The sequence below is a fragment of the Equus przewalskii genome, chromosome 1, assembly GCF_037783145.1.
Source record: "Equus przewalskii isolate Varuska chromosome 1, EquPr2, whole genome shotgun sequence".
Classification (NCBI taxonomy): Eukaryota; Metazoa; Chordata; class Mammalia; order Perissodactyla; family Equidae; genus Equus; species Equus przewalskii.
Genome location: NC_091831.1, coordinates 61,380,877 through 61,408,556, shown reverse-complemented (window position 1 = coordinate 61,408,556; position 27,680 = coordinate 61,380,877). Strand labels below are relative to the sequence as shown.

The following is a 27,680-nucleotide window of genomic DNA, read 5'->3' as shown; positions in this document are numbered from 1 at the left end:
TATTACATTATTTCTAGTTCTTGGTGACTACAAACAATGCCACAATATACTGGTATTTTTGCTTCTTATTCCCAGGAGTAGAATTGTTGGGTAAGAGGGTAAGTATATTTTTAATTTTAATGGCTATTTCTAGATTGCTTTTTAGAAAGACTATAACATTTCACATTTCCTCCAACAATGTTTGAGGATATTCTCCCACACTTTTTGGGGAAGCCTCTTAAAAATAAATATTCCAGCCTCTAACCACAAAGATTCTGATTCAGTACATCTGTGGAGAGGTACAAGAAGCTATGTTTTTAAAAGAATCTGAGTGGTATTGGAACCACTACATTTAAGCACCAGGAAACATTAAAAATAACTGGTCAAAGCAGAAAAAACAAAAAAAGAAGATTTGCTGGGCCAGCCCCATGGCCGAGTGGTTAACTTTGTGCACTCCGCTGCAGTGGCCCAGGGTTTCGCCAGTTCGGATCCTGGGTGCGGACATGGCGCCGCTCATCTAGGTCATGTTGAGGTGGTGTCCCACATGCCACAACTAGAAGGACCCACAACTGAAAAATAGACAATGTATACTGGGGGGATTTGGGGAGAAAAAGCAGAAAAAAAAAAAAGAAGAAGATTGGCAACACTTGTTAGCTTAAGTGCCAATCAAAAAAAAAAAAACAAAAATAACTGGTCTCCTAGCTTAGTATCAGCAATATCATGCTTTAGTCAGATACGTATATTAGAATCAAAATATCAAATCAAGATGAATTGGTGATAGACATATATATCAAATGTCAAAGGCACGTGCATTTTCAGAATGGAAGGCTTAATTAGTTGTGTTGGGGCAAGCGCCTTGGGAATCACATATCCAGTTTGGAGCAGCTCTTGTATTAACAGTCTAGCAAGATTTGGAAGAAGAGATAAGCATTGAATGATTGTTTAGAATTTAAGTGATTGAGAGAAGCTAATGCAGGAAATAAAAGAGCATCACATATAAGTAATGTTGTTGAAGAGCTCCTGCTCATAGTAATAGGAAGGTGTGAAAATCAAGAGACTTGAATTTTGATATTGGTCAAGCTACTTACTATCTACCTGTCAGACCCTGGAACTCATTTTCCTGTTATGTAAAATGAGGAGGTTTTATAGATGATTACTATGGTCATTTCAATTCTTAACTAGACTGGAGATAATAGCTCCCTTTGTCATCACAGATACTTTAGAGAATCACCATGTCAGACAATTTCCTCTGTATATTATAAGTCTTGGGCCCAAGTCTGACAAGCAAAGCTGATTGTATTTACAAAAATGAAATGAAGCAAGATGGGAACATTCAGCTATCTGTTCACAGAGCCCCCTCTCTACAAGGTTCTTCAAGGCCCGTATCTGAGACCCATGTGGCCTGTAGGAAACTATCTATATTCTGAAACTCGTGTTTCTACATTCCAGGAACACTTCCTTCATTGGGTTAAGGGATGCATTTTTGTTATTTAATGAAATAAGAACTCCTGAGTTTTGTGTTGCCAGGCTCAGGGTTTAGGATCCAGAAGAAGAGATGGCTTCAACTTGTATTTATGTTTTTCTTCTTAGGCTCTGCAGATGGTATGGGGAGGAGGTTGCACTCAGCCCCTGGCCTTGGTCTCTCAAAGACCCCAACAGCAGAAATGGAGCACAGTCTCCATGGAGCCAGCACAGTGCCTGCTTCTCAGGTAGTAGCCTCAGATGCTAAAGTGATGGGCCTGGGAATGGTGTATTGGGGAAGGAATCGTGGAGAGATATGAATAGTAGGGCTGGTAGTAAGTCAGGGGTATGGTAATATTGGGCTATTAGAAGAGAACAGGTTTATGAGTGGGCTTCTTTTGAGTGAGAGGAAATTGCCACATGGCCAGTACTTTTCAAATATATCTGATTCAGGTCTCTGCTAGTGAGTTTATCCTGTTCTCTCCCATATCCTTGGGGACAGGGTCTGTGGGAAAACCACAAGTCTGGTATTATGTGTCTGCCTGTATGTCTTGTGTGTTTGAAGGCTGCACATTGCCGAGGCCGCAGCAGAGGGTGTGGGAAGGATGATCAGTATGGTGCAGAGAACTTTCGCCGCATCTCACGCAGTCTCAGTGGCACTGTTGTCTCAGAGAGGGAAGAGGCTCCAGTTTCTTCCCACAGTTTTGTAAGTAGGATCAGGGTCTGTCTATTCAGAGTACCCTCTTTTCTTGCTGGGTAAAAATATAGTGCAGGTGAAGGGGCAGGAGAAACTGAGATTGTAATTTGGGGGAAAGCCATGTGCAATCAGCAAAAATGAGGGTACCTAGCCTTTGTTTTATTGACACACATTAAGATTGAGCCCAGAGGAATGTCCTTTCCTTGTAGCAGTTCTGGAAGGTATATCGTTGGGTTCCCCAGGGTGAGAAGAGTCCTAGTAGTCTTGAGAAGAGTCTCCAAGAAGCAGTGGCTGCTGATTGGGTCAGAACCCATTGCACTAATCAAAGGAAGAAGAGGTGGAATAGAGTATTGTTTTGCCTTTTCCTCCCCACCCCAGTAGATGATTGAGTGGGGTCGAGTGTACTTTCAAGCTAAAATGAAGCATGTGCATTAGCAAGTAAAGGAAAATGATTTAAAATCCTCCTCCTTGAGGCTTTTCATATGGAATTAATGCAGTAATCTATAGGCGAAAGGGACTGGGACACTCAAGTCAGCAGAGGTCAACAAACTCAAATAGTTTCAGTGGCTGGGTTTATAAATCTTTCCTTTTGAGAATTTCACACACTTGCCCAAGGTAAGTTGAGTTTTCAATAGAGGTCAGATGCAAAGTACCAGTGCACTGAAGCTTGTTCATCAGGTCAGTTAATAAAAATTTAAAAACAGGTTTTAAATACATGGTACAAAAGTAAAAAGGTATAAAAGGATAAACAATGAAAACTAAACCTGTTCTACCAGTCCTTCAGATCCAGTTTCCCTTCCAAGAGGCTGTCATTTTTTTCCAATTTATTGTTTGTAAGTTCCTAAACACCTTTGAGCAGGTTGCCATTCCTTTTGGAAAAAAGTGGTGTTTTCTGCTCAGCATTTGTTCTCATACACATTTAATGGCAAATTGTTATTTTCCTAGGAGAATTGGCTTTCTTTCTCCTGACCTCTGTTTCATTCATTTATTCATTGATTGCTTCTTTTAAACGAATGCTTATTGAGCTTATGTTCTAGGTATTGTGCCAGGTGCTGGTGATACAGTGGTGAGTGAGTCAGATATAGTCCCTGCTCTCATGGACTTTACAGCCTACCTGGTGAGACAGATAAATAAACAAACAATTACAATATAATATGTTAGAATTTAATGCTATGGGAGCATAATAGAAGGGACATCTAAACCAGGCTTGAGGGGATTAATGAAGGCTTCCTGGAGGAAGTGAAAAGAATACAGCAGGTAAATAGACCTGAAGTAGATATTAACTAAATTAAAAGAAGCTCATTTGGTATGGCAGGATTAGAGTCTGGTGAGGGCAGGATGGAGAGTGTTGACAAGTGAGACTGGAAAGAATATAAACAAGGGTCATATCATGAACCACAGTAAATAGTTTGGGAATATAGAGAGAAGTAGACATATTGGAGAACCAATTAGGAAGTAAAAGTCAATGAGGTTTGGTGTCTGCCTACATGGATTTGAGGAGAGTAGAATCAAGGATGATACCCAGGAATTAGGGTTCAATATGATATATTTGAAGGAAGAGAAGTGTGCAATTTTGGATATATTAAGCTTGAGTGAAGATATCTGGTAGGCCTTTGGATGTGAGACATAGCTTGAAATTGAGATTTGAGAATTGAAAAACCATTAAAAAGAAGAAAAGAGTACTGCAAAAAGAGGCGAGGAGTCAGAACATCTCCCTGAAGAGTATCAGTTTAAGATGGTTCTTCTGAAGAACTCTAAAAGGAGACTTAGTAGAAGAGACCAGAGAGATAGAAGGGAAACCAGGGAAGTGTGGTGTCACTTTCTTTTGTCCGGAAAAAAAAGACTAGTTGGCTGTGTCACTGCTCAGAGGACTGGCACCTGGTCCTTAGGCTGTATGGTAAATGCTTACTATGTGCCAGGGTGTAGGAGGAGTTATGAGCTAACACTGATGAAACAGCACAAATTCTGCCCTTGAATAGCTTACAATTTAGTAAAGGAAATACGATATTCTGGCATATAGATTATTTTATTTAATATATTATTTATTTAGTGCCTATAATGTTCCAGATGCTGTTTAAGGTGCTGGGGTTACTGGAGTGAAAAGAAATGTATTCTACTAGGAGAGAAAGACAATAAATAAGTAAACAAACCCCAGACAATGTGTGATAAAGAAGAATAAAACAAAGCAAGAGGATAAGGATTTATGAGGTAATAGTAGTTATTCTCAGGGCTATTTTTGATAGAGTAGTGAGGAAAATCAGCTCTAAGGAAGTAACATTTGATCAGAGACCTCACTGATATGAAGGTGTGAGCCATGGGAAGCACATTCCGGGTAACAGAAACAGTAAAGGCCTTGAGGTGGAATGAGCTTGGGGTGTTTGAGGAACTTTAAGAAGAGTGTTAAAAGACACAGGAATGGTAGGAGATAAAGTGAGAAAGATCGGTATTGCCATATCACATAGGAACTCGCAGGCCACAGTAAGGAGGAGTGGGCTAGAGGTAGGAAGATCAGATTGGAAGCTGTTGCAGTGGTCCAGTTGAGTTTAAATATGAAGCCTATAGGTAGAAATGACTGTATTTGGCAAAGGCAACTAACGGAATTGTGGATGAGAAGTACAAAATTAAGGGCAATGTCAACATTTGAGTCTAAGTGACTTAGGAATATGTGGTACCAGGAGGAGGAGTTTGGAAAGACGTTGGTTAGATTTTGGACATATTAACGTTTTAGATGTTGAAGGGGTTATTTCTGAGATTTGCCACAAAAGTGAATGACTAATGGTGTATAGAGCAGGACATAGGGATTAGCGGTACAACCTTGACAGGCAAGAGAGGAGACTGGAATGTAGCAGTGACAGGAGAGAAGATGGCCTAGTAGAGTTCTTCTCGACTGTACATTTAAGGAGATATAGTTTAGTTCCCAATATTTAGAGAATACATAGAATTTTCTTTCTCAATCTCTCAGATTTTTTGAATTTTTCTCTCTCATTTCTTCTATTTTTTAATTTTGATCTCAATCTTTCTAATTCTACTGTTAGAGTTACAGAGTTTGCTAAAGACCTAAATGATAGGGTTGGGAAGGTGAGGGCTATGAGGAAGACAGGTTAAGGGAAGAGGATGTGCAGTTTGGTGTCTCCAGTTCATAGTGGTCAGGATGTTTCCTAGAGAGGCTGATGGGGAGAGTGACTGAGTAAACTGGGTCCCTCTCCAGAACAAGGCATGTTTGTATTCTAGTTCCTTCCATCTCCCTCTGCTTGCCTCACTGTGTTTACCCAACCATATCCTGCTGTGTGTTAATCCTCATCTCTATGGTTTTTTTTGTCTTGTCTCATTATAAGGATTCATCAAACTTGAGGAAAAAGCCTTTGGAAACCGGGCACCGTTGTTCCAGCTCCTCTTCCCTCCCTGTCATCCATGACCCTCCTGTGTTTCTCCTTGATCCCCAACTCTACCCACCCAAACCACAGTTCCTGTCCCCAGATGTCTTGATGCCCAGCGTGGCAGGGGAGCCTTATAGACCCCCAGGTAACTGTCCCCAAATCTAATATCATGTGCCAGAAATGTGGTACCTTTCCAGGGACCTAGAAGGATCAAATCAGTACACTTTTTGGGGGGGAGGGTGTTCCAAGGTGGGATTGTAAAGGGATATGAATTACTGCTTTAAGGTCAAGCATTGATCTAGATGAATTGTGATTGCATCATTTCTTGGGCAACATGGTTCTTACAGTAACCCAACTAAGGATCTAGGTTCTAACACTAAGGGTCTAGACCAAAGCTCCCAGAATCTAACTACCCATGAAAATGAACTGCTTCAGTCATGATAGGATAAGCTTTTAAGTGACCAAGGGGAGTTAATGCCCAGTCTTTAGGATTCTCCCCAACAAGGAGTGAATGGAAGACTTGGAAAGACCCTGTACATGGAATGCCCATGCTATGTGTACAAACCCAGACAATCTTGGGGAAGGTGGGCAGCATCCTCTGGCTTTCTTTGACCCTCCACAGCAAGATTTGCTCCTTTTCCTCCTCATAGGCCGAATCTATGGTTTAAGGCAGTAATTCTCAGTGGGAAAGGGGAGGTGCTACTGACATTTAGTAGGTAAAGGCCAGGGATGCTACTAAACATCCTACAGTGCACAGGGCAATTTCCCCACACCTGCCCCTGCAAACAAAGAATTATCAGCCCAAAATATCAGAAGTGCCAAGGTTGAGAAGCCTTGGCTTACGGATATAAATGCCCTGGGGTTAGGGGGAGGGGATTGTGGTTCTAGAACAGAAGATAATGTAGTATTGTTGATATTTGTGTCCAGATTTTAGGGAGCTTTGGATAAACAGGCCTTCTGGATAGATGGACTTCCTATTACACAGTGGAGCAGCCAGGTAGCCAGCCTCCTTTGACAGTTGTTACGGGCATCTGATCAGTCAGCAGCATTTATTACAGCCTGTTCTGCACCAAATGCTGCAGTGAATACAGAGGAGAAAGAAGGCGGCTCCCTGCTCTAAAGAGCTGAGTTTAAATAGTAAATATATATACATATATACAAGAGTATAATGCAGATGTTAATGGGTTATAAAATAAACAATGGAAAGTATTTTTTAGAAGTGACTTTTGAAAAATTAGTTATTTTGTTTCTTTCAAGGGGAATTAATGTATAGAATCTCAGAGAATAAGCAAGAATATAAGCAGAGACAGCTTAACTGGAGTGAAGGTACTATGTTAAGAAAAGCTGAGTTATGTTTTGGAGTGGTGGTTCTAGGAGTAGAGTTGTCACAATGAGAGTATACATTTGCAATATTAAGGAGCCATTCATGAGCATGTGTGTATGTGTTGGAGGAAGGATTATGGTGGAGTAAGGTAGAAGTATGGCAACATCCAGGAGACTGTTTCATTTGCCCAGGTTGGAAGTAAGAGACTTGATTTTGATGTATATTAAGAATTTTAAAAAATGAAATTAAAAGCAAAGCTAGGCTCTTTCCCTCTTTGTGTGTGTATGCTGTTGGAGGGGTGGGGAGTTGGGAAGAACAGCCAGGAATGGTCTTCTGGGAGGAGAATGATTTACTGAAAATGCTCAATCTTTGGGTTTCTTTTCTCTTCCCAGGAACTTCGAGGAGTGTCCAGCAGTTTCTGGCTATGTGTGACAGGGGTGAAACTCCCCAAGGGGTCAAGTACACAGGAAGGACTTTGAACTACCGCAGTCTCCCCCATCATTCCAGAACAGATGCCTCCTGGGGACCATGGTCAGAGACCCACCAGCACATTGGGGCCAGATTCCTGACTACTCCAGGATGCAAGCCTCAGCTAATGCACACTGCCACACTACCAGAAAGACGCCACGGCCTTCAGGTTCCTCATGCTCAGTCCTGGGAGGATCTTTTCCATTCACCCTCCCACCCTCCCATTGTTCACTCCATGTCTCCACCATCAAGCAGTCTTCATGTACCCCTAAGGTCTGCTTGGAATTTGGGTCCTGTTCCAGGGTCTCGAGCCCCTGGTCCTCGAAGAGTAGATATGCCCCCAGATGATGACTGGAGGCAAAGCAGTTATGTCCCGCAGTCTGGGCACAGGAGGACAGAGGGAGAAGAGTTTCCGTTTGTTCTAGCAGATGCCCCTGAAAGAGAGCAGATCAGGGCTAGAGCCCTGCAGCACAGCAGGTGGTAACGGTCACCCCTGTCCTTTCCTGGAGCCACAGCTTTCTCTGTTAAACCGATGTGGCAGAGTTGGTACCCTGCATCTCTACCAGGATTGTGCTAGTCTCATCTCAACATAGAGTTGGCAGTTTCTCCTAGGGGTGCCAGGAACATCTAACAGGACTTGGCTCTTTGAGAGGGAATATTTGAAATTCCAATTTCCATTCACCTAGCAAAAGGAAGCAGCTGCTGTTTAGGGCTTATTTGATCCACTTTAAAGATGAATTCATATTCCTCTGGATACTAGCCATTCCTTAGGATCTTAGGGTTACCATTTTATTCCTGGATACTTTAGGCCTTCACCTGCACCTGATCCCTTATCTAATTTTCCCTGCTATATTACCTACTTCTAGTCTTTGTTTTATCCATCTATCCCTGTTATCTGACCTTCTGTCTTCCCCATACCCCATCCTTTGAGGGACATGTAGTCCCGTGGTCATGGTCCTGACCACATCATTCAGGGCAGCCTACCTGCCCAGGTATTATGGACTGTCAGTCTTCCCTGTGTCCCCAAACCTTAGGTGTAGAATGCAGAGGTGCCAACATAACATTTGCCCCTCTGAACAGATGGAGTCAGGCACACTAACACACCCTCCTGTTCTTAGCAGCAGAGCCATTACTGCTACTTGCTCAGTCGCCATTATAAACCCTCAAAGTCAGCTGAACTGTTTTAGGGTCAAACATACTGTTTTTGTAAAGTATTTTTCATGAATAAATCTGTAAGATAGTTCTGTTTAATTCCTTGTCATTTGTCTATTTAATTCCTTTTGTATGCTCTTGCTCTTTTGTATTGGGGTGGGGAGACCTTAATAAGCAAGAAATACTAATTCGCAGTGGCCTGGGGCTCCCAAAGCCAGAGCCACGGCACAAACATATATATGTATGTGTGTGTGTATATATATATGTATATATATATTTATAGTCGAGAGAGAGAGAGAGAGAGAAAGAGAGAGAGAGACTGAGTGAAAGTGAAGAGCCAAAAAGGATTAGAAGGATATATACTCAAGGTAGGAGTCAATGGGCCCTAAAATGGAGTGACTTTCCTTGTTGTTACTGTCGCTAGTATATTTCCTACCCCTTTCCTGCCAAGAGGCACTCAATACATTACACACTTTCTCCATCCTCCCTTAGGGAGATTTTCTGGGCATTCACACTCCTCTTACAAACTTAGTTCTGTTCTATGTACTCTTGGTGCCCTCCCTCTACAAGTTTGTGATGGGTCTCCTATCCTTTCCTTGTTCTCTTCCCATAGCTGGCCCTCCCCTTCCCTTCCCCTGTGGAATTATTGCACTTCTATGCCAGAAAGATACATTTTCACCCCTGCCTCACTCCCAAATTCTCCTCCCTCTAAAAGATATTTTGTGGGCTCCGTTGGCAAAGAATACCCATTGGGCATTTCCCTCCTCTCTTACCCCAGGTCTCAGAATCATTGAGATTGACAAAAAGAAAGGGTAGAAAGGTACTCTTTGAGACCTTTGGACCAGAGCTTAACCTAATTATCACCATCCTTTATGAACAGATTCTGAGCACGTGTAGTATTGAGCAGGAGGATGGGGAGGAATTTCTCACTTCATCCCACTTGGATCCTATGCTATCACGATAAAGAGATCTTAGTGGTTACACTGGTGGTCCCTGACTCAGTACATCTGGTGTCATACACACTCTCTCTTCTAATAATTATTGATTAATCAGTCAGTTCTTCTCCCACTACCCCCTTCCCCATGAATGTCCATCCCTATAAAGGTTCTATAAGTCACCTGGGCCCAGATTCTGTATGTGCACAGAAATATTTATGAGGAACTAATTTCCAATTCTCCATTTACTCCTCTGCCTTCCAAATCTCTATTTTCTGAGTGAATCAAGAGGGAGGCTGTGTCCTTTTCAGGTGAATTCTGTAGACTCTTTGAACATCTCTTGGTGTCATCCTTTCTCCTTACCTGTTTTGATTCTTAACCCTTGGAGCTAGTCTGCTCTTTCTGCATTCTTATACTGTGCCTTCAGACTCTTGACAATTCCACGCTCTTAAAACAAGGGCCAGATTCTCAAACTCCATTTCGAATGATCACTTCTGCTCTAGAACCTACAATGCCTTCTCTATTCTCCTGTCCCTTACCAACCAAATTACCCAGGTCTGGTAGCCAAATTGTTATACACTTGTTTCTCTATTAGTAGGAGATTCTGAGGTTTGATCACGTCTCCCCATCTTACTGAGAGCTCCAGGAGAGCCGGTGTCGTGTTTAGCACTCCTTCACAGACAGCCCTCTCTCCTCACTCTCTTTTTTTCTGCCTGCTCAGAATTTCAACCTGATCCCTTGGCCTCGTCCTGTTTCTCTCCCAGCCTTAGTAATTTTGCCCAAGTCCCTAGAGCCTGCTCCGCCCCCGCCCCCGCACGCGCGGTGCATGCCGGTCTTAGCCCCTCTGTAGGGAAAGAGGGTCCGCCATGTTCCCCGGCGGCGCCGCCGCTTGGCTCTGGTAGCCGCCGCCCCCGCCCCCAACCCCGCCCGGCCCAGCGCCTAGCCGAGCCCCGGGCCCAGCATGGCCGCCCCGGAGCCGGCCCGGGCTGCACCGCCCCCACCCCCGCCCCCGCCGCCCCCTCCCGGGGCTGACCGCGTCGTCAAAGGTGAGAGGTGGACGAAGCCCTGGGGGCCTGGCCTGAGGAGCTGTGTGTGAGGGCGGGCGGGAGACCGTCCCCTCCGGAGCGGGCCCGGAAGGGCGGGCGAGTGACTGGCTGCCTCCCTTGGGGAGTGGCCCCTGGGCGGGCCCCTGCTGGGCTGGGCCGAGTCGGTGGCAGCGGCTCCGCGGTCTCTCGCTTGCCTTCAGGCCGGGGCGGGGGTTTCGTTCTTGTGGTCTCCTAGCCGAAGGGGTGAGGCTATTGGCCGCAGTGAGCCACTTTCTTTTCCTCCTCGGCCTGTCGAAGCGGCCCAGAGGCCGCGATTAGCTTCCTGCTCCGTGACAGCTGCACGCCTGGCTCGCCGGAGCGGACCGAGGGGCTCGGAGACCTTCAGCCACGCGAGGCCGGGCGTTGAGCAGTCAGAAATCACCTCGGCTTTGGCCCACGCCTGCTCCCCAGTGACAGCCGTTCGCCCTATTCGCGCCTAGTTAGCGCCAGCCCCAGGAGTTCGCGCCCGGCCCTCAGGTGTCACCCCCCGCGGAAATTGGGGGAACCATATGGGATTGGACAAGGGTGAAGGGACGAGGCAGGATTTGGGGGCCCCGGCTTTAATTCCAGAATAGATGGAGAAAAGCAGTATAAAAGAAGAAAAAAAAAGCCTCGTGGATAGGAAGAAGCATTTACTTACAAAACTGTCAACACTGTTTGGTCAAAGGCCAAAAAGAGTTACCGTTCCCTTGCAAATACACACCCACACACTCCTCCTTGAATAAAAAGTTAAATATTTCTCAGCTGGGGCAGAATTTATGGATGTTTACCGACAGTAGGTCAACAGATTAATTTAAAAGAGAAATTGAGAGTTGCCTAAGATTTCCATGCTCTGTGGGAGGGCCCATCAACTTCAAACACTGCTGTGGAGGTGAAAAACAGAATTTGGAATGATTTTTCTTTGCTATGTAGCTTGGTTAATAAATTGAACTCATTTTAGAATAAAGCTTTCTTTATTGTATTACGTTTATTTTGGAAAGATAGAACTTTTATTTGTTTTATTTTTTTTTCATTCACCTCAAATCTACTGGCACAATGTTTAAACACGGTTAGCCCAGTTTTTGAAATCTGACCAGATATGTTTCCATTAAAATATTTAAAAACAAGAAAAACTTTTCCCTTTGTGTTTTTCAGTTTTAATTTTTCACTTTGAGCCTCCTTTAATAACACTAATTTGTATCCAGGCTTCTGTAGATAATCTTTAAAAGTTAGTAGTCTGTCTGGTTGGGCTAGGTGTTGGAATGAGCTGAATAAAGAGCTATGGAATTCTTGCCCTGAGAAGTCTTTTTAAAAAGAAAAAAATTAGTAGTTCAGGCATTCATCCTATCATGAAATCCTGGAGTTTTGTGGAGGTGGGAACAGGAGACACAGGCTGCTTCTTCATTTTCTGACTATATATCTGTGTTGTATGTTCATTTCCTTGGGCACTTTCCACCCTACTATTAGATGGGACACCAATCACATTCCTGAACAATGGGTCTGTGCTATCCTTACACTTGTGAATCTTCTTGTTTCTTGTCATATATATGGTAATGTTTTCCCTGTACTGATTTAATACATTAAAAATAAGATTCCCAGCATAAGGCATATTCCTTAGGGGTGTGTTGTGAATCCAAGACATAGGCATGTTTGCAGCTTATTGGTAGAATAAAAGTGATTTGATTTAGGTAAATAGGAAAGGAGCTTGTTGGTATAGAAAATTATGGTTAAATAGAGCTTACGGATATAAGATCTCATGTCAAATAATATATTCTTCATCAAGACAAGAAATTTCATTTCTTTATGGAATTTGTTACACATTTAGAATGCCTGATATGGATTACATGTTTAGAGATGGTGTGCAAGAGACTAGTTTGCGCTGCTAGTGGAGTCTCATCTCTGGCTTCCTAGAAAGTTACTGGGAAGTTCCCCTTTCATCTGGAAATCCACTTTTAGATTTCATCTTCAGGCCTCTTTCTTGGCTTCTTCATTCAATAATCGTACTGTAATGTTACATTTGATGGCAGAAAACACCATTGCCTGAAGATATATGACCACAGTGCTAGTTCAACTTAAGTTTAAATTGTTAAAATCCAGATTTCTTTTAAGTCCAGTATGTGCTAGTTTTGCATCTGTACGATTTTATAGTAGTAATATTATGGAGACCATTGTTGACATTGAATACAAGTGGTCTTTTACTGCCTGAAACTTTTCCTTGTTGTCTCTAAATTTTATACTCTTATACTCCTAGTCAGAGGCCTATATTTTATGGTGACTTAGGTTTTGAAGGGTGTATAGATCTTTCTGTGTTTAATATCAGATGCCTGAAATTCGCTTCATGTGAAGTTTGAGATCTTGGAATAGTGTAGGTGATTCATGTATAAATGTGATGGTAGCTCTTCATTGAAATTATTAGTGATAATTCCATATCGTTGATTATGGGTGATTAGGTTCCATCATTAGTTAAAGCAAATTCTGTTCTGACTCTTCTCCAGCTGCTGGCTTGGGTCAAATTCTCTTGTTTGAAAGTTGATGTAGCCCAGGTGGTGTAGGTGAGATAGTATGCCCTTTTAACTATTTTCTGTTAAGCATTTTTCTATTTCTTAATTAAGATAAGAAGTTGGAAATAAGAAAATAGAAACAAACTAGGGAAAACAGCTAACTGTATCTGCTTGAGTGTCTTACTGCCACATAAGCAAAATTGGTGTGGGTAATTTAAGCATAAAACCCTGAATTTATGTGTATTGATCTCCACCGCCCCTGAAAATTACTTGACCTGAATTGTCCAGGTATTTCTTTTCTTTCCAGATACTTTAAAAATGTACTTTTTGCTGTATAGGTGAGGTCCCAGATTTGTAAAATTAGATTGTACCCTCGGATTATTAAATCTGTTAGTCTTGGTATAAAAATTCACCTGTATCACTTAAAGGGCATTGTCTATGTTGTGTATATGTTCATTTTAGTACCCACAATGTGACTCACTTTCTTTTGCCTTCAATATACTTTCTTTATTTCCTAGGTTATAGTAACCCTATACTATAAGTCTTAAATTATCAGACTTTCAGATTGAACCAAAATGCTGAAGTGTATGTGTGTTTTAGGTTTTTAAGGTGATATGTTTCTGATGGGCAGCCTTATGATTCACTTAGGTTCTGTTGCCAGCTGCTCTGCTTATAAATCCGAGGTCATTTGGCTAAAGTGTTTTCCAGTACCTTAGCTTTATTAGGATTGCTTATTTCATTACAGATTTTTAGATGACCCACATAGGTCTTGGGGTCGCATTGCTACTTCAGTGTTTCTTACTAGTTCTATTTCATGTTTTAAAGCAACTTGAATTTTAATTTTTGTTTATAAAACCTGTTTTGTGGACCTAGCTATTTAAAAAGATAACTATTGAAAATGATTTTTCTTTTTCGTTGCACCCCTATTAAAGTATTAAGCAAACTAAAATAAATCTTCAGTACCATGTGTCCTAGAGAAAGCAAAGGAACAGAATATAGTGTGTGTGTGTGTGTGAGAGAGAGAAGAGAAGAGAGAACATTGGTAACAAGTCATCTTAGAAGGAAAATGCCAAGGAGGAAATACACCTCCTCAGTTATGAGGCAAAAGCTTCAGGTTCCAGAGCTATTGAATGAATTGGTAAGAGTTGTAAGGAAAAGTTTGGTGAAAAGAACCTTGGTTTATTAAGTGAGGTGTGTTTTAGTGCCAATTATATGACTTCATTTCATTATAAAAATGTTTACACAGAGATGAAATAAGCTGACGCTACTTGGGCATTTTTTATGGTATGTAAAATTTATTTTGGAACATGAAAGTAATAAAATAGCAAATGTTTATTAAGTACCTGCTGTATGCTAAAAACTGTAGGGAGACAACAGACTTTATAAAAGATGAAATACAGTCTTGGTCCTTGGGGAGATAAGTACTCATTCAAAGTTATTATATATGTCATAAGGATGGATGTGATTAATAATTGCCAGATAAGTGGCAGAGCCGGTGAGTTGTTCGAGTTCGTAGGAGGTCGTAATGACTCTGGACTGAAATGGTCTAGCAAGGGTTTGTATAGGAGGAAAGAGGCTTTGAAGGGTGGGTAGGATTCAAATAGGCAGAGGATTGGGCCATTTATTTGTGCAACATTTATTGAGTACCTACTTTGTACCAGGTGTTATACGAGGCATTCGGGATACAGAATTGAATTACATACATTAAGTAAGACAAATTCTCTTGGAGTGCTGGCACTCGAATGGGGGAGACATTATTGCAAATAAATAATATATTGAATTAGGTACAAAGTGCTTTTGGAGCTATAAAGAAGGAATTGACTATCTGACTTGGAGAGAAAGCATCACTGAGAGGATTATGTTTTGAGGTGGGCCTTGAAGGATGAGAATTTTTCCAGAAATATATTGTCTAAATATATTGTCATTGCTGTGTAAATTAGTGTCAATATGTACAAGTATTTTAGAAACTATAATATATCATTCAGTAAACATTCATTAGTACCTGAGTTCTAATCACTAGGTACGTAGAGATGAAAAACATAGCCCCCTCCCTTCAAGGAGCTCATAAGCTTGTGGGGGAGATGGATATTTATATTGCAGTTGCTAAGTGCCATGGTATAGGTGTGCATCGTATGCAATGCTATGGGATCACAAAGGAGGAGGCACTGTTTACCTAGTCTGTGAAAATCAGGAAAAGTTTTCAAGAATTGGAACACTGAAATGAGGCTTAAGGACAAGGAGAAGTTAGGCAAAAGATGGAAATAGTGTACCCCCAAATGATAGGGCATGCAAAGTACAGAGATTTTAAAAAGTGATGTAATTAAAAATGAAAAAGTGTTTGGAGTGTAGGATGTGTCTGGAATGTGGGGTAGTGGCAAAAGTTGAGGGTTGGAAATGTAGGCAAGGGTCAGATCACAAGGGGTCTTGTATGCCATGTTAAGATAAAGAATTTGGATTTTATATAAAAATGAAGTCAGTCTTGAAAAAGAGTTTTGAGATTTGAATTTTAGAGTGTTTTGAGTATTGTGGAGCATGGTAAAAATTGAAAAGATCGTAATAATTTTAGAAAAAAAAATCTTTATTCAGACAAACAGTTCAGAGAATTATTTAGGACCTATTGGCTGTGTAGGGTGAGGAAGAAAGAGACTTCTGAGATAACTCCCAGATGGATAACTATTGGTAATGGTTTAGAGGGGAAGAGCATACATTAAATTTTGGACATACTAAGTTTGAGATATCTAAGGACCATCCGAGTGGAGATACTTGATATTTTAATAAGGATCTGGAATTTAGGGGTGGGGTCTGGACTGAGCGATCTGCATATTTGGGAGTCCTCAAAATGTAGATTTTAGTTGAAGCTGTGTTTATGAATGAGATGACTAATTCAGAGTGGTGTGATAGAGGCCAATAACAGAATCCTAGGACACATACTGACATTTAAGGGTCAGGAAAAGGACTAGAAGTCCATGGAAATAGGCCAATCAGATATGACCAGAGAAGTAAGAGAAAAACCAGGTGAGTGATTTCAAGAACCCAAGAGAGAGTTACACTGTGGAGGAATAGAACAGAAGCCAGATAAAGGGATCGAGGAAAATAGACAAAAAATGAGAAAATGAAGTTATCCATTATAGATTACTCTTTCAAGAAGCTTACTTGTCAAAATAAGGGATATATATGGCAGAAACAAGGATAAGGAGTAAAAGAGAGTTACTTGTTTGGGTTCTTTTTAAGATCATAGAGACTTATGTATGTTTATCTGCTCAAAGGAAAGATCCAGTGGAGAATCAGAGGCAGAAGAAACAGAATAGGGCCATGGTGGGGTGGGGAGGGTGATTGAAGTTAAGAGGCTGGGGGAGAGGGATTCAGCACAGGTAGAGCACAGTTTTGGATGGAAGGAATACATCTTCCCTGAGAAAGGAAGAAATGTAAAGATCCATACTGGCATAGGTATGGATAGAGAGAAAATGAAGTTTGGTCTGAAGGCCTCAGTTTTCCCTGAAGTTAGATCCAAAGTTGATTACTGAGTAAGGGATAAAGTGAGTAATGGGTTCAAGGAAGAGGTGACCATTTGAAATCTCCGCTGAGGAGACTGGGAGAGGGCACAGACTAGAATGTTCAGTAGGATTGCTGGGAAGTACCAGTGACTGATTAAGTTGGAGACTATGAATTTGTAGTAGCACTGGGCCATTTTGATGATTTTATACTTAGCACCCAAGTTTAGAAGCTCATCCATCTAAGAATTGGAGAAGGTGTGTGAGCCAGGAACCTGAGTTTCATGTGAGACATGACTAGATGTTTAGTGGATGGAAGGGACCTCAAAGGAGGCATTTTTTCCTCATTGGAATGATTACGTTGGAAGTGGTAATCGGGAGCTAAAAGAAGACTGAAGCCTTCTCTGCTGGGAGCAGTGGAGTGTGGGAAAACTAGCAGTGTCCACTTGGAAAAAAGTATTTGAGAAGTGTTATCCTTCAGGGCAACTACGGTCTAATTAAGCTAGAGAGATGAAGACAACATTCTGTGAAGAGCTAAAGTGTGTTTGGGGGGGGGCAGAGGGGTGGATTTCTTTTTTTTTTCTAATAATGGGAGTTCTGGAGGCCTCAATGAAAAAGATTGGTAGGGAGAACAGACAGAGGATGGAAAAGAAAGCCTCTAGAGAGTAAAAGAAAGAGAAAAAAGTATAGATGACAAGAGAGACTTTATTTTGGACAGTTGCCAATAGGGCAACAATGAGAAGCACAGGCATCTGAATGATAACTTTGTAGTAAAGTTGTTCAGTTGGCACAGGCTGCACCTCAGTTGGTGTTGGAGTCCTCACAGGGCTAATAGTTGCAGCCTTTGCTTAGAGTTGCACAACAGGATTAGTTAGTTCCCAGAATTCCTTACCCAGTAGTAGAAAAAGTAAGATCTCTGCCCCTCCTGCCATCCTTGTGATCAATTTGGGTCCCTAGTTTATTTTTCCAACCTCCCAAATGAGAGCTTTTCAGGGTCCTTGTTTTTTTAGCCACTCTGTATTAAATCTGAATGAAAATACCTTGTGAATGTTACTGATTACTGTATGCATATGCTCCTCATGCCAAAATTTGGGTTAAAGGAAGTTTTTCAACAAAACAGTTTGGTCAAAATGAATACTACCAAATCAGGTTTTCTAGTGTTGGAAACTTGGTGATTTGAGGTGATTTTGTAGCTCTATAGGTTGTTCCAGTTAATCCTCCATTTTAGCCATTTCAGTTATTTGCCATTTACATTACATTTTACGTACTTTATGTTCTGGTTTTTCCCTATTACAGATATGGAAGAGTAGGAGAAATAGTCTGAAAATAATAAGAAAAAATATATAGGAAGAAAATCCTAGACGAGCAGGAATAATTGGCTGAAGATGAATTAGAAATAAAAAAGAAAACCTTTTAAAAGCCTGAAAATAGATGGAAGCACTTTAAAATGCCTTAGGAGTTGCAAAACAAAGTAGTATCTGAGAATATTAATTTTTTTATTGAGTTCATAATAGTTTACATCAATGTGAGATTTCAGTTGTACATTATTTCTTGACTTGAGAATATTAATTTTTGGTGAAAAAAATTGAACCCTCTATTGACCAACAGGGTCAATAAGCAGCCCCCTGTTAGGCCAAATGCTATTTGGTCAGTTTTCTTTTGCCTGGTCAGATCACCTGCTACGGCTCCTTTCTCTAGCTGGCAAAGAACACATGCCATTTTCCTCTTATTTTCTTATTTACTGATAGATTGAAACGTATTCTTTTGAAACTTCCTATTTTCCACTTTCAGTGTCATGTTAGAATGACACCAATCTCTAGTTTTCATCTACTTTTATCTATGGTAGATGGAGGCATACTTGGTTATAACATATGTAATGGTTTGTTTAATCTTTGGAGAAAAATGTACTTTAACAGAGGTTTTTATTTTATTGGAATCTAGATGTACTATATTTGGGAGAACAAAATGTATTTTAATGCCTTATTCTAGATGTAGGAAAACGTAATGGACATAAATGTGATCTAGTGAAGGGAAAATAAGCAAGTTCAGGTTTTGTTTTACTATGTATCAAAAAAGAAAAAGAAGAAAGCAAGAAGGATTGGTGATTTCAAAGTCTTTTAGAAATGGTTGCCATCCCTCTGCTTTAGTTCTTATCTCACTTCTAAAGGATTGTGTTCTTACTAAATGTTTTTTCCTGCTACAAGGACATGGTTATTTATTATTCTTTCTTAGGTAATACAATTCTAATCCAGCCCCTTGTTTTGAATTACTTTAAGTTGAAATGTGAAGAAACAATTGGTCCTATACATTTCCAGTCTTCTTTATAATAGTTGATAAAGTGATGACCCTGAAACATCAAAAAAATACTGTATACTGTATACTTGAATATAAAGTGAGTTTTTTCTAAAAAAGTTTTATTTCAGGAAAGAGGGAGCTGCCTTGCATTTGAGTCTGTATGTAGACTTACTGTAAATTTCTCTCTTGCCATCTTATTTTGAAAAACAAAGTACTGTTTGGTAAAGAGCCTAAAACTACTTCAATCCAAGCAGATTTTGAATCCATAAAGAGGTCGCTTGTTGGATTCAGTAAAAAAGGAATCAAATAAATTTAACAGATGTATAGTCATTTTTCCTAGGTGTATGACCTCAAAATTGTGCTAGATACCATTGAAAATAGACCTTCTTGTTTCCCATAACGTTTAACAAATACCAGTTTAAAACAGTACAGTTGGTGATTACCTGTGGAAATCATAAATATATACTACAGGAGTATAAAGGCCAACTATTTCGGTAGTTAGAAAAATGGGAACTGTAGCTTAGGATGCATTTATAGTGATAGCATTTTACATCTATTCGAAAAGTGCTGTGTCTCAAACAACTTATGGAGGTGAAGATGATTTGCTTTTGAAAAGTGTTAGATGACTCAAAAAGTAGCTTTATTGATAAGGAATACACTGATGTTGAAGATATGCATAATGATTTTGAATGAAAGTGTTTTGTGAAACAAGAAAGTTGGAGTAAAAGCAGTATTCAAAATTGTCATGATTTGTTAATGTTATTTTAAATCTATATGTGCATCTCAATTAATTTAAATTTCATAAGTAAGCATTTGTGTGTTTTATCTGTATCCCTAAAAGTTTTTGTTCCAGTTGGCCAGAAAGCATTGTTTTTATATTCTTTTTAGGAACATGTGGATCACCTTATATTTGAGATTTCTTTTTATTCAGGCTTATATGGTATTAAGTTATATTTGTTATACTTCATTTAAGGTGAAGAGTATAATGTTTTAAGAGTTCTGCCAAAAAATGTTTTGGCTTAAAGAAAAATGCTTTAGTTATTTTGAAGAAACTTTTAATTTTGTGAGACAATTCATTCCCTAATAATTCTCAACAAAAGAGATGTTATATATAGATTAACAAAAAGTATAATTTGATTACTCTTTTTTTTAAAAAAAGCTTTTTAGAAATTAACTCCTTATCTAATAAATGAAGAAACAAAAACTCCAGCTGTTCAGTTTTTACTCTTATTTACGTAGGTCCACTGATTAGTTTTTATGTTAATGTATTAATAGTGATTTTTTTTATTAATTAAAAAAATGCAGCAGTACCTTTCCCCCCAACACATCGCTTGACATCTGAAGAAGTATTTGATATGGATGGGATACCCAGGGTTGATGTTCTGAAGAACCACTTAGTAAAAGAAGGTCGAGTAGATGAAGAAATTGCGCTTAGAATTATCAATGAGGGTGCTGCCATCCTTCGGAGAGAGAAAACTATGATAGAAGTAGAAGCTCCAATTACAGGTACACTTATGTATGTTTTGGATATTAGTTCTTTATTACACCATTATTTAATTGCCTGGATATAAAGCTGTTTTCTCTTCGTATTGTATACTAAATTAGTATTACATGGACGTTGTCTTGAATTTCCAAATTGTTTTCTGTAATTTTTTTTAGTTTTTGCCTGTTTTCAGTGAATAAATTTGATCCTGAATAATTTGAGTGTAGAAATTAGTATAATATGCTTTTGTGAAGCTTTCATGAGTTGTGTTGGCCACAATTCAATTTGGTTCAACAAATACTTATTTACTTTGCTTTTGATCATTAGGGGCAAACACCTCAATGTCACATCATGTACCAAAGATGATCATTTAGAAGTCAACAGAAAGTATTGAGTTAGAATGGAGATTTTACCACCACCATTATAATTTTGTCATCCTGAGACAAACATGCTTGGCTTCCTAAAGAGGAGCTTCATAAATTTAGATGAAAATTTTGTCACTGACTACAGATTTCATTATTTTTGTTATATCTTGTTCTAAATCTTGAGCACATGAACACTTGGGTACACATCATCCCTATCATGACTCTTCATAGATGACTTCCTTCTCAGACATTTCTTGATAGAATTTATACTCTCTCTTATGTAAAAGAAAGTAGAATTTAAGTAAAATTTATTGTTTTAGAGGGTTTTTTTTCATATCTAATAATTTTCTTGTTTCAGTGTGTGGTGACATCCATGGCCAGTTTTTTGATCTGATGAAACTTTTTGAAGTAGGAGGATCACCTGCTAATACACGATACCTTTTTCTTGGTGATTATGTGGACAGAGGTTATTTTAGTATAGAGGTAATAATCATATACTGTCACTTGATTTGCTTTTAAGTGTTATCATATGATTTCCATTAATTTCTAGTAAAATAAGTTCCTTAAAGTCTGTATATTGGATTCTTTTTAATACTTATCATATTCTGAAGTTTTTAGGTAAAGCTATTATTTATTCTTCTTCTGTCTTTCACACTATTAATTTTCTTGTATTACTCTGTTTATATAATTATAACTGCCGTTTTTCCCAGTGAAAATTATGAGCAAACTGAGGGGTCTTCATTGCTCTGTTATCTAGTGGCTCCAAGAAGCTAGTGCTGTTTCTCTCTCTTGCCCCTAAAACCATTAACCATATGTCAAAAGATTAATTGAATTTTCTCTGATTAAATAAAGCATATTATAATGCTTTTATTGCTTAAACCCTAGTGCCTCTATCCCTCCTGTGGCTATTAAGACCTAAGTATATCATATGGAATCTTTGTGTATTCTGAAAGTATTCATTTGTTTTAAAAAACTTGAGAGGCATTAAAATGACCTGTAGATCATCACCTAACAGTAGATGGTTCTTTTTACTCCTTTTACTTTTTCTAATTATATAAATAAAATAAGATAAATAGAGAAAAATTTGTATTTTCTAATATATTCATTTCTCTTTCTTCCTTTTTAAAATGAAAATGGGACCATCTTATAATATTGTTCTTTAACTTGCTTTTTTCATACATCTCTATACTGTGATGTCTTTCCAGGTCAGTAAATATAAATTTACAGCATTATTTTTAATAGCTGCATTGTATTCCATTGAATAAACAAAGCACAATTAATTTAGTCAGTTCCTTATTGTTAGACACTTAAGTGTTCCCAGTTTTTTGCCATTACAAATGATGCTTCAATGAGACATGTTGCTTGTACATCTTTGCATACTTGCCCAATTATTTCTGTAGCACATATTCCTAGGTAAAATTTCGGGGTAAAAGCTCTACCAATAGATACTTGTGTTGAGCATTTAATATGTTCCAAGCCTGTTCTAAGCACTTAACACACCTTGATTAGTTTAATCCTCACAACAATGTTGTGAGGTAAGTACTGTTATTTTATCCATTTTATAGATGAGGAACCTGAGGCCTGGAGAGGTTAAGTGACTTGCCTGAGGTCACATTGTTTGTAAGTGGTGCAGCCATGCACTCTGACTCCAAGCCTATGCTCTTGAACCACCCTCTCACAGTTTTGAAGCCTTAGCTGGTAAATGTTCATGCTGGTTATTGTTTATATCCCCTTCTCTAGTGTTTTCAACCTCCTTTCTGACGTATGCTAGGATTCCTAGTGGGGAAGCAAGTTCAGGGCTCTGTCCACCCAAATTCCCTAAGGAATTTTCTTATCCTGAGTTGTTCTTCCTTCCATTCATAGTTTCATCATCAGCCCTCTCAGCCTTCCTCAAGACTTTGAGAAAACCAGAAAATGGCACTTCTTCACAAAAAGTTTGGGGACTTTGACAAAAACAAAAAATAAATAATTTTAGGAGGCTTGGTTGGTAATTGAGCATATTGGTTTGTATGTCCTTGTATTGGCGTGTTTTGTGGCTGACTTTCTTCATACCTTTTATTCTTATAAAAGGAAAATAACAAAGAATCAAAATAAGCAAAAAGGACTGGTAGAGTTTAATAGGTAGAATAAGTTTAATTTTTTCTTGTAAATAAAGTGAAGCTGTGAATAGTTACACATTTCAATATACCTTAACTTGTTAAAAAGTTTGTTTTTACTTTTTGTATTTCCATATGAAGTAGTCCTTCCTTTCTTCTTAAGCAAATAAGTAAAATGTGAGTCTTTTTCTTCTAAGTCTATTTAGAGAAAAGCTTCTGCTATACTGTTTGTTTTAATATTCTTTTTAAAAAAATTGCACTTTCTTTGAATCAGTTTGAATAATAAGCACTTACGTTATGTAAAGCAGCAGTTATAACCAACAAAATAAACATAAAACATGACTGTTCCCTTCATGAGGCAGTGTGGGGTAATGCTTAAGATTAGAGGATCAGAATCCTGTCTCCATTACTTACAAGTTTTGTAATTTGCGACAAGTTACTTAAGGTCTTTGCTTCAGTTTCCTCATTTGTAAAATAGAGATTTTATTGCATATTTCATAGGGTTGTTTGAGGAATAAATGAGAGGGGATTAATTATATAGTGCTTGACACATTGTAAGTACTCAGTAAATGTTAGCTGCCTTTATTTTTGACATTGTTATTTTATTTATTGATATAGCTAAGGAGGAGACCAGTCTGCTAATTGTTTTTACAGTAAACAATCTGCAAATCTAAAGTAATTAAACAGATTATTTGACTCATCCATTCCATAAATATTTGTTGCTCTTGTACTATTTGCTGGGTAATTTTCTAGGAGTGGAGAATCAGAAGTGAATAAGATGACAAAGTGCCTGATTTCATGGAGCTTATATTTTAGTAAGGGATGAAGAGAAAAAGATAGTAAAGAGTAATAGAGATTATAAGGATAATAAAGTTAGAGGAAAAAGAGCAAAGATCAAACAACTTAGTTAAACAAAAATATAAAATAAATTCACTGGAAACATTTTCTTTTGCAGTGTGTCTTATATTTATGGGTCCTGAAGATTCTATACCCAAGCACATTATTTCTTCTGAGAGGCAACCATGAATGCAGACACCTTACTGAATATTTTACCTTTAAGCAGGAATGTGAGTACTGCTATGAGAAATATTTTTACTTCCTCAGTGATCTTTTGGAGTGATGTGGGTAGTAGGAGTTTGAAGACTTTACAGTGCAACACGTAAGAACAGATTTTGTGTCCAAACATACAGAGCTCTGAGGAAGATTGTTCAGAGCTCTCTAATGTTTAATGACATTTTATTCAGATGTTTTCATTTCACTGTTTCCTATTAAGTTTGATTTTTACGTATGTATTTAGGAACAGCTTTGAGTTTTGTATATAGTCTTTTGTTTTGTTTTGCTTTGGTAAGGAAGATTGGTCCTGAGCTAACACCTCTTGCCAATCTTCCTCTTTTTGCTTGAGGAAGAGTGGCCTGAAGCTAACATCTGTGACCACTTCCTCTATTTTGTATCTGTGCCACCACAGCATGGCTTGATGAGTGGTGTAGGTCTGCGCCCAGGATCTGAACCCATGAACCTGGGCTGCCAAAACGGAGGGTACCAAACCGAGCCACTACACCACCGGGCAGGGCCCCATGTATATAGTTTTTATGTTAAAGTTTTTTTTTTCTAACAGGAAGAATAAATACCAAAAGCAAAAACAGTTGTTGTTGCTATTACATTGGAGATTTTTGTCCCGCAATATTGAGGCATTCCCATGAAGATTCTTAACAAATTATTCATCCTATCATCATTGCAGATCATTGCAAACACACCGTTAAAGAATTGAAAGTCTTAACCTACAATGTTTATGCCTTTTCTCTCTTAAACTATTATAGCAGTGGTAATCTTAATAGCTGTAAGCAACCATATGATAGAGAGCAGTGTTTGGCCTTTTTTCACACCCTATAGCTCTGTGCTTGTTAATATTCATGACTATATTAAGTCTTACTGCTAAGTTCTAAAAATGGAAATAATTTCAGTGGGGCTGGCCCCGTGGCCGAGTGGTTAAGTTCGCGCGCTCCGCTGCAGGCGGCCCAGTGTTTCGTTGGTTTGAATCCTGGGCGCGGACATGGCACTGCTCATCAGACCACGCTGAGGCAGCGTCCCACATGCCACAACTAGAAGGACCCACAACGAAGAATACACAACTATGTACCGGGGGGCTTTGGGGAGAAAAAGGAAAAAATAAAATCTTAAAAAAAAAAAAATGGAAATAATTTCAGAATTATCGAGACTCAAAACATGACCCAATAAAGATCATAATAATAAAGACTTCCAGTAAAAGGAGAAAAAATATAGTGATGGGTAATGAAAGAGGTGGCAAACTCATAACTTCAAGGATAAGGTGGGTAACCTAAATGAATATAAGATGAAACCTGAAAAGTGCATGCTTGACCTAAAAGCAATCAAAGTAAAATTTTTATTAAACCACAGTGCTGGAAAACAGGTCTGTTAGTACACTACCAATTTAGAAGCTCTGGTTGCTGGGTATAGATTTTCTCATATTTGAATGCTACAATATTAAAAAGGGAAATAGGAGCTGAGCTCTTTTTTTTTTTCCAGATAGTTAACAAACCACCCACCAAAATCCCAAAAACATAAAATATCCAGAAATTTAAAGATATAAAGAGTAAAGCAATGTATCTGATATATCCTTAAAAGTAAATGAGTTTCATTTGGTGAAGTTTTGTCTTTCTTGTGTTGTATTACCTTCCGGCTTCACTGTCCATTTTAAACGGGCTTTGTAGATGAGAGGAACTCTACTCTTCCGACATATGAATAAGATATTTTCTTTTCCTTTTTTTAATTGGATGGACCTTGAGTTTTGTTGTGGTGATGTGGTGGTCTTGCATGTAACAATGAAGTTGTTACTGACTTTTAGAATATTAAAACTATTTTAGTTTTAAATATAGTTCTAATTTTGTTTACTTGGCTGATAAAGGTGAAGAGTTGAGCTGTTTTTAGATATTTGACTTACTTATTTTTAGTGGTATTTTATGACTATCTGCTGCATACCCAAAATAAATTTAGAGAGAGCAAATATTTTGTCTTCATAAACCCAACAATGTTGCTTATCTTTGTTAATTCTTATAGGGCAAAGATGCTTGCCTTTTGAAAAAAAAAATTGTATACAGTAAAATTCACTCTTTGTGGTGTTTAGTTCTGAGTTTGACAAATGCTTAGAGCTGTCCACCACCACAGTCATGATACAGAAAAGTTTCATCATCCCATGAATTTCCTCTTGCTGCCTTTTTATAGTTATCCCTTCACCCATTCTCAACCCCTGGCTACCACTTGGCTGTTTTCCCTGTCTGTAGTTTTCTTGCCTTGGTTTTAATAGTCAATTTTATATGTATGTTTTCAAAATGATCAACTAGTAATATAATTTTTAATAATTTAATTTTTCGTTTTCTAGGTAAAATTAAATATTCAGAAAGAGTCTATGAAGCTTGTATGGAAGCTTTTGATAGCCTGCCTCTTGCTGCACTTTTAAACCAACAATTTCTTTGTGTTCATGGTGGACTTTCACCAGAAATACACACACTGGATGATATTAGGAGAGTGAGTATATATTTTAGTTTCAAGGGTTGATTCCTATTTATAGTACTTTGTAGGGTAGGGAGTAGAAGCTTCAGACTTCTTCACTGCCAAGATTAGGTAATGGCAAAAATTTATGCACTGATATTTTAGGGAGATATCTTCTAACCATTCAGAACAATGTAGTATGAACAGTATTTAAAGTTGGTACCACTTTCCTATGTCCATTCTATTCTTGCTTTTTGACAAGTTATTTCTCTTCTTTGTTTCTTTCCTTTTCTTTCTTTCACAGTTAGATAGATTCAAAGAGCCACCTGCATTTGGACCAATGTGTGACTTGCTATGGTCCGATCCTTCTGAAGATTTTGGAAATGAAAAATCACAGGAACATTTTAGTCACAATACAGTTCGAGGATGTTCTTATTTTTATAAGTAAGGAAAAATATCCAAGATTAATCACATTTTAGTTGTTAAAATAGCATAAACTTCATATAGAAAACCGTTTTTTTACCTAATCTACTCTTTTTCCCCCACAGCTATCCAGCAGTGTGTGAATTTTTGCAAAACAATAATTTGTTATCGATTATTAGAGCTCATGAAGCTCAAGATGCAGGGTAAGAATTCTGTTTCCCTGACCCAAATTAACACCTTATGTACAAATCAAACTTAGTAACCATGATTGATGCTTTACGATGCATATTAAGCTATTTGTTTTGCAGCTATAGAATGTACAGAAAAAGTCAAACTACAGGGTTCCCTTCATTAATAACAATTTTTTCGGCACCTAATTACTTAGATGTCTACAATAATAAAGGTAAGATGTTGTTGATAAAAAAACTGTTAAACAACTTAGCATTTTAATTGACTTACTTTTTTGAAAATATAATAGAAAAGGGGCATTATTTGAAACTGTGACTATCCAAATCTCATTATAAAAAAGTATAAGATATAAGGGAGGGGAGAGAACAAGAAATAAAAATCCAAAATGTGAAACTTAAGTCATATGTAACCATTCCACAACTTGTCACTCACAAAAGCTGTCTTATAAAAATGCTCTGAGTTAAATACATCAAGCAAAACTAAACATGATTTTCTCAAACTCCCCTTTCTTAAATCTTTTCCCTTATAATCAGGACAATGTTTTCTTGTTTGCATAAAGCTGCTGCTGCTGCTTTGACCGTTTCGTGTATTTGCAGTGTATAGTTGTTTAGTTTATCGTGTTTCTTGTTTTATGTTCACTGACCTTTCCCTTTCTTATTCCCTACTTTTACCTCCACAGTCTTATCACTGCCCCATGAAGATTTATAGTTGAACCTTCTTTGATTAATTCACTGACCTCCTTTCAGGGATCCATTCTTCCCTTTCCTTTCTTTTTACTGCTCTTTCTTCATTTTTTCTTAACCTTCTGTTCCAGTGGTTTCCATTCCCCCTTCTTCCCTCCAAATTTGATCTGTCTATAATAATTGGGTTTCA

General features: G+C 38.5%; 2 protein-coding genes and 1 long non-coding RNA gene across 58 annotated transcripts in view; 2 read left to right on the top strand and 1 right to left on the bottom strand.

Moving 5' to 3' along the window:
- USP54 (ubiquitin specific peptidase 54) overlaps nucleotides 1-8,557 on the top strand; it is a 113,402-nt gene extending 104,845 nt beyond the window's left edge. For 23 of the 50 annotated variants that reach the window (XR_011524274.1, XR_011524266.1, XR_011524250.1 and 20 more), the window contains 4 exons: nucleotides 1,570-1,688; nucleotides 2,006-2,146; nucleotides 5,473-5,659; nucleotides 7,231-8,557. Coding sequence is in view for 37 of the 50 variants with exons in the window: in XM_070565689.1 (XP_070421790.1) it covers nucleotides 1,570-1,688; nucleotides 2,006-2,146; nucleotides 5,473-5,659; nucleotides 7,231-7,790 (1,007 nt within the window). In the remaining 13 variants the exon portion in view is untranslated. The remainder of the gene's footprint in view (nucleotides 1-1,569; nucleotides 1,689-2,005; nucleotides 2,147-5,472; nucleotides 5,660-7,230) is intronic. The other 27 variants (XR_011524272.1, XR_011524263.1, XR_011524249.1 and 24 more) reach the window with 2 other exon arrangements.
- On the bottom strand, nucleotides 7,170-9,861 carry LOC139074691 (uncharacterized). The gene is made up of 2 exons (XR_011524328.1): nucleotides 9,757-9,861; nucleotides 7,170-7,740 (listed from the first exon to the last, which is right to left on the bottom strand). It is a non-coding gene; the product is annotated as an uncharacterized lncRNA (long non-coding RNA).
- Nucleotides 9,862-10,200: 339 nt separating this feature from the next.
- The window catches only part of PPP3CB (protein phosphatase 3 catalytic subunit beta), a 43,297-nt gene continuing 25,817 nt past the window's right edge, over nucleotides 10,201-27,680 (top strand). For 5 of the 7 annotated variants that reach the window (XM_070566089.1, XM_070566085.1, XM_070566079.1 and 2 more), the window contains exons 1-8: nucleotides 10,225-10,439; nucleotides 20,050-20,250; nucleotides 20,951-21,075; nucleotides 23,644-23,755; nucleotides 26,086-26,231; nucleotides 26,500-26,639; nucleotides 26,744-26,821; nucleotides 26,927-27,021. In XM_070566089.1, coding sequence (XP_070422190.1) covers nucleotides 10,355-10,439; nucleotides 20,050-20,250; nucleotides 20,951-21,075; nucleotides 23,644-23,755; nucleotides 26,086-26,231; nucleotides 26,500-26,639; nucleotides 26,744-26,821; nucleotides 26,927-27,021 — 982 coding nt within the window. In that variant the 5' untranslated portion in view covers nucleotides 10,225-10,354. Of the gene's footprint in view, nucleotides 10,440-20,049; nucleotides 20,251-20,950; nucleotides 21,076-23,643; nucleotides 23,756-26,085; nucleotides 26,232-26,499; nucleotides 26,640-26,743; nucleotides 26,822-26,926; nucleotides 27,022-27,680 lie in introns of all 7 variants that reach the window. The other 2 variants (XM_070566080.1, XM_070566077.1) reach the window with 2 other exon arrangements.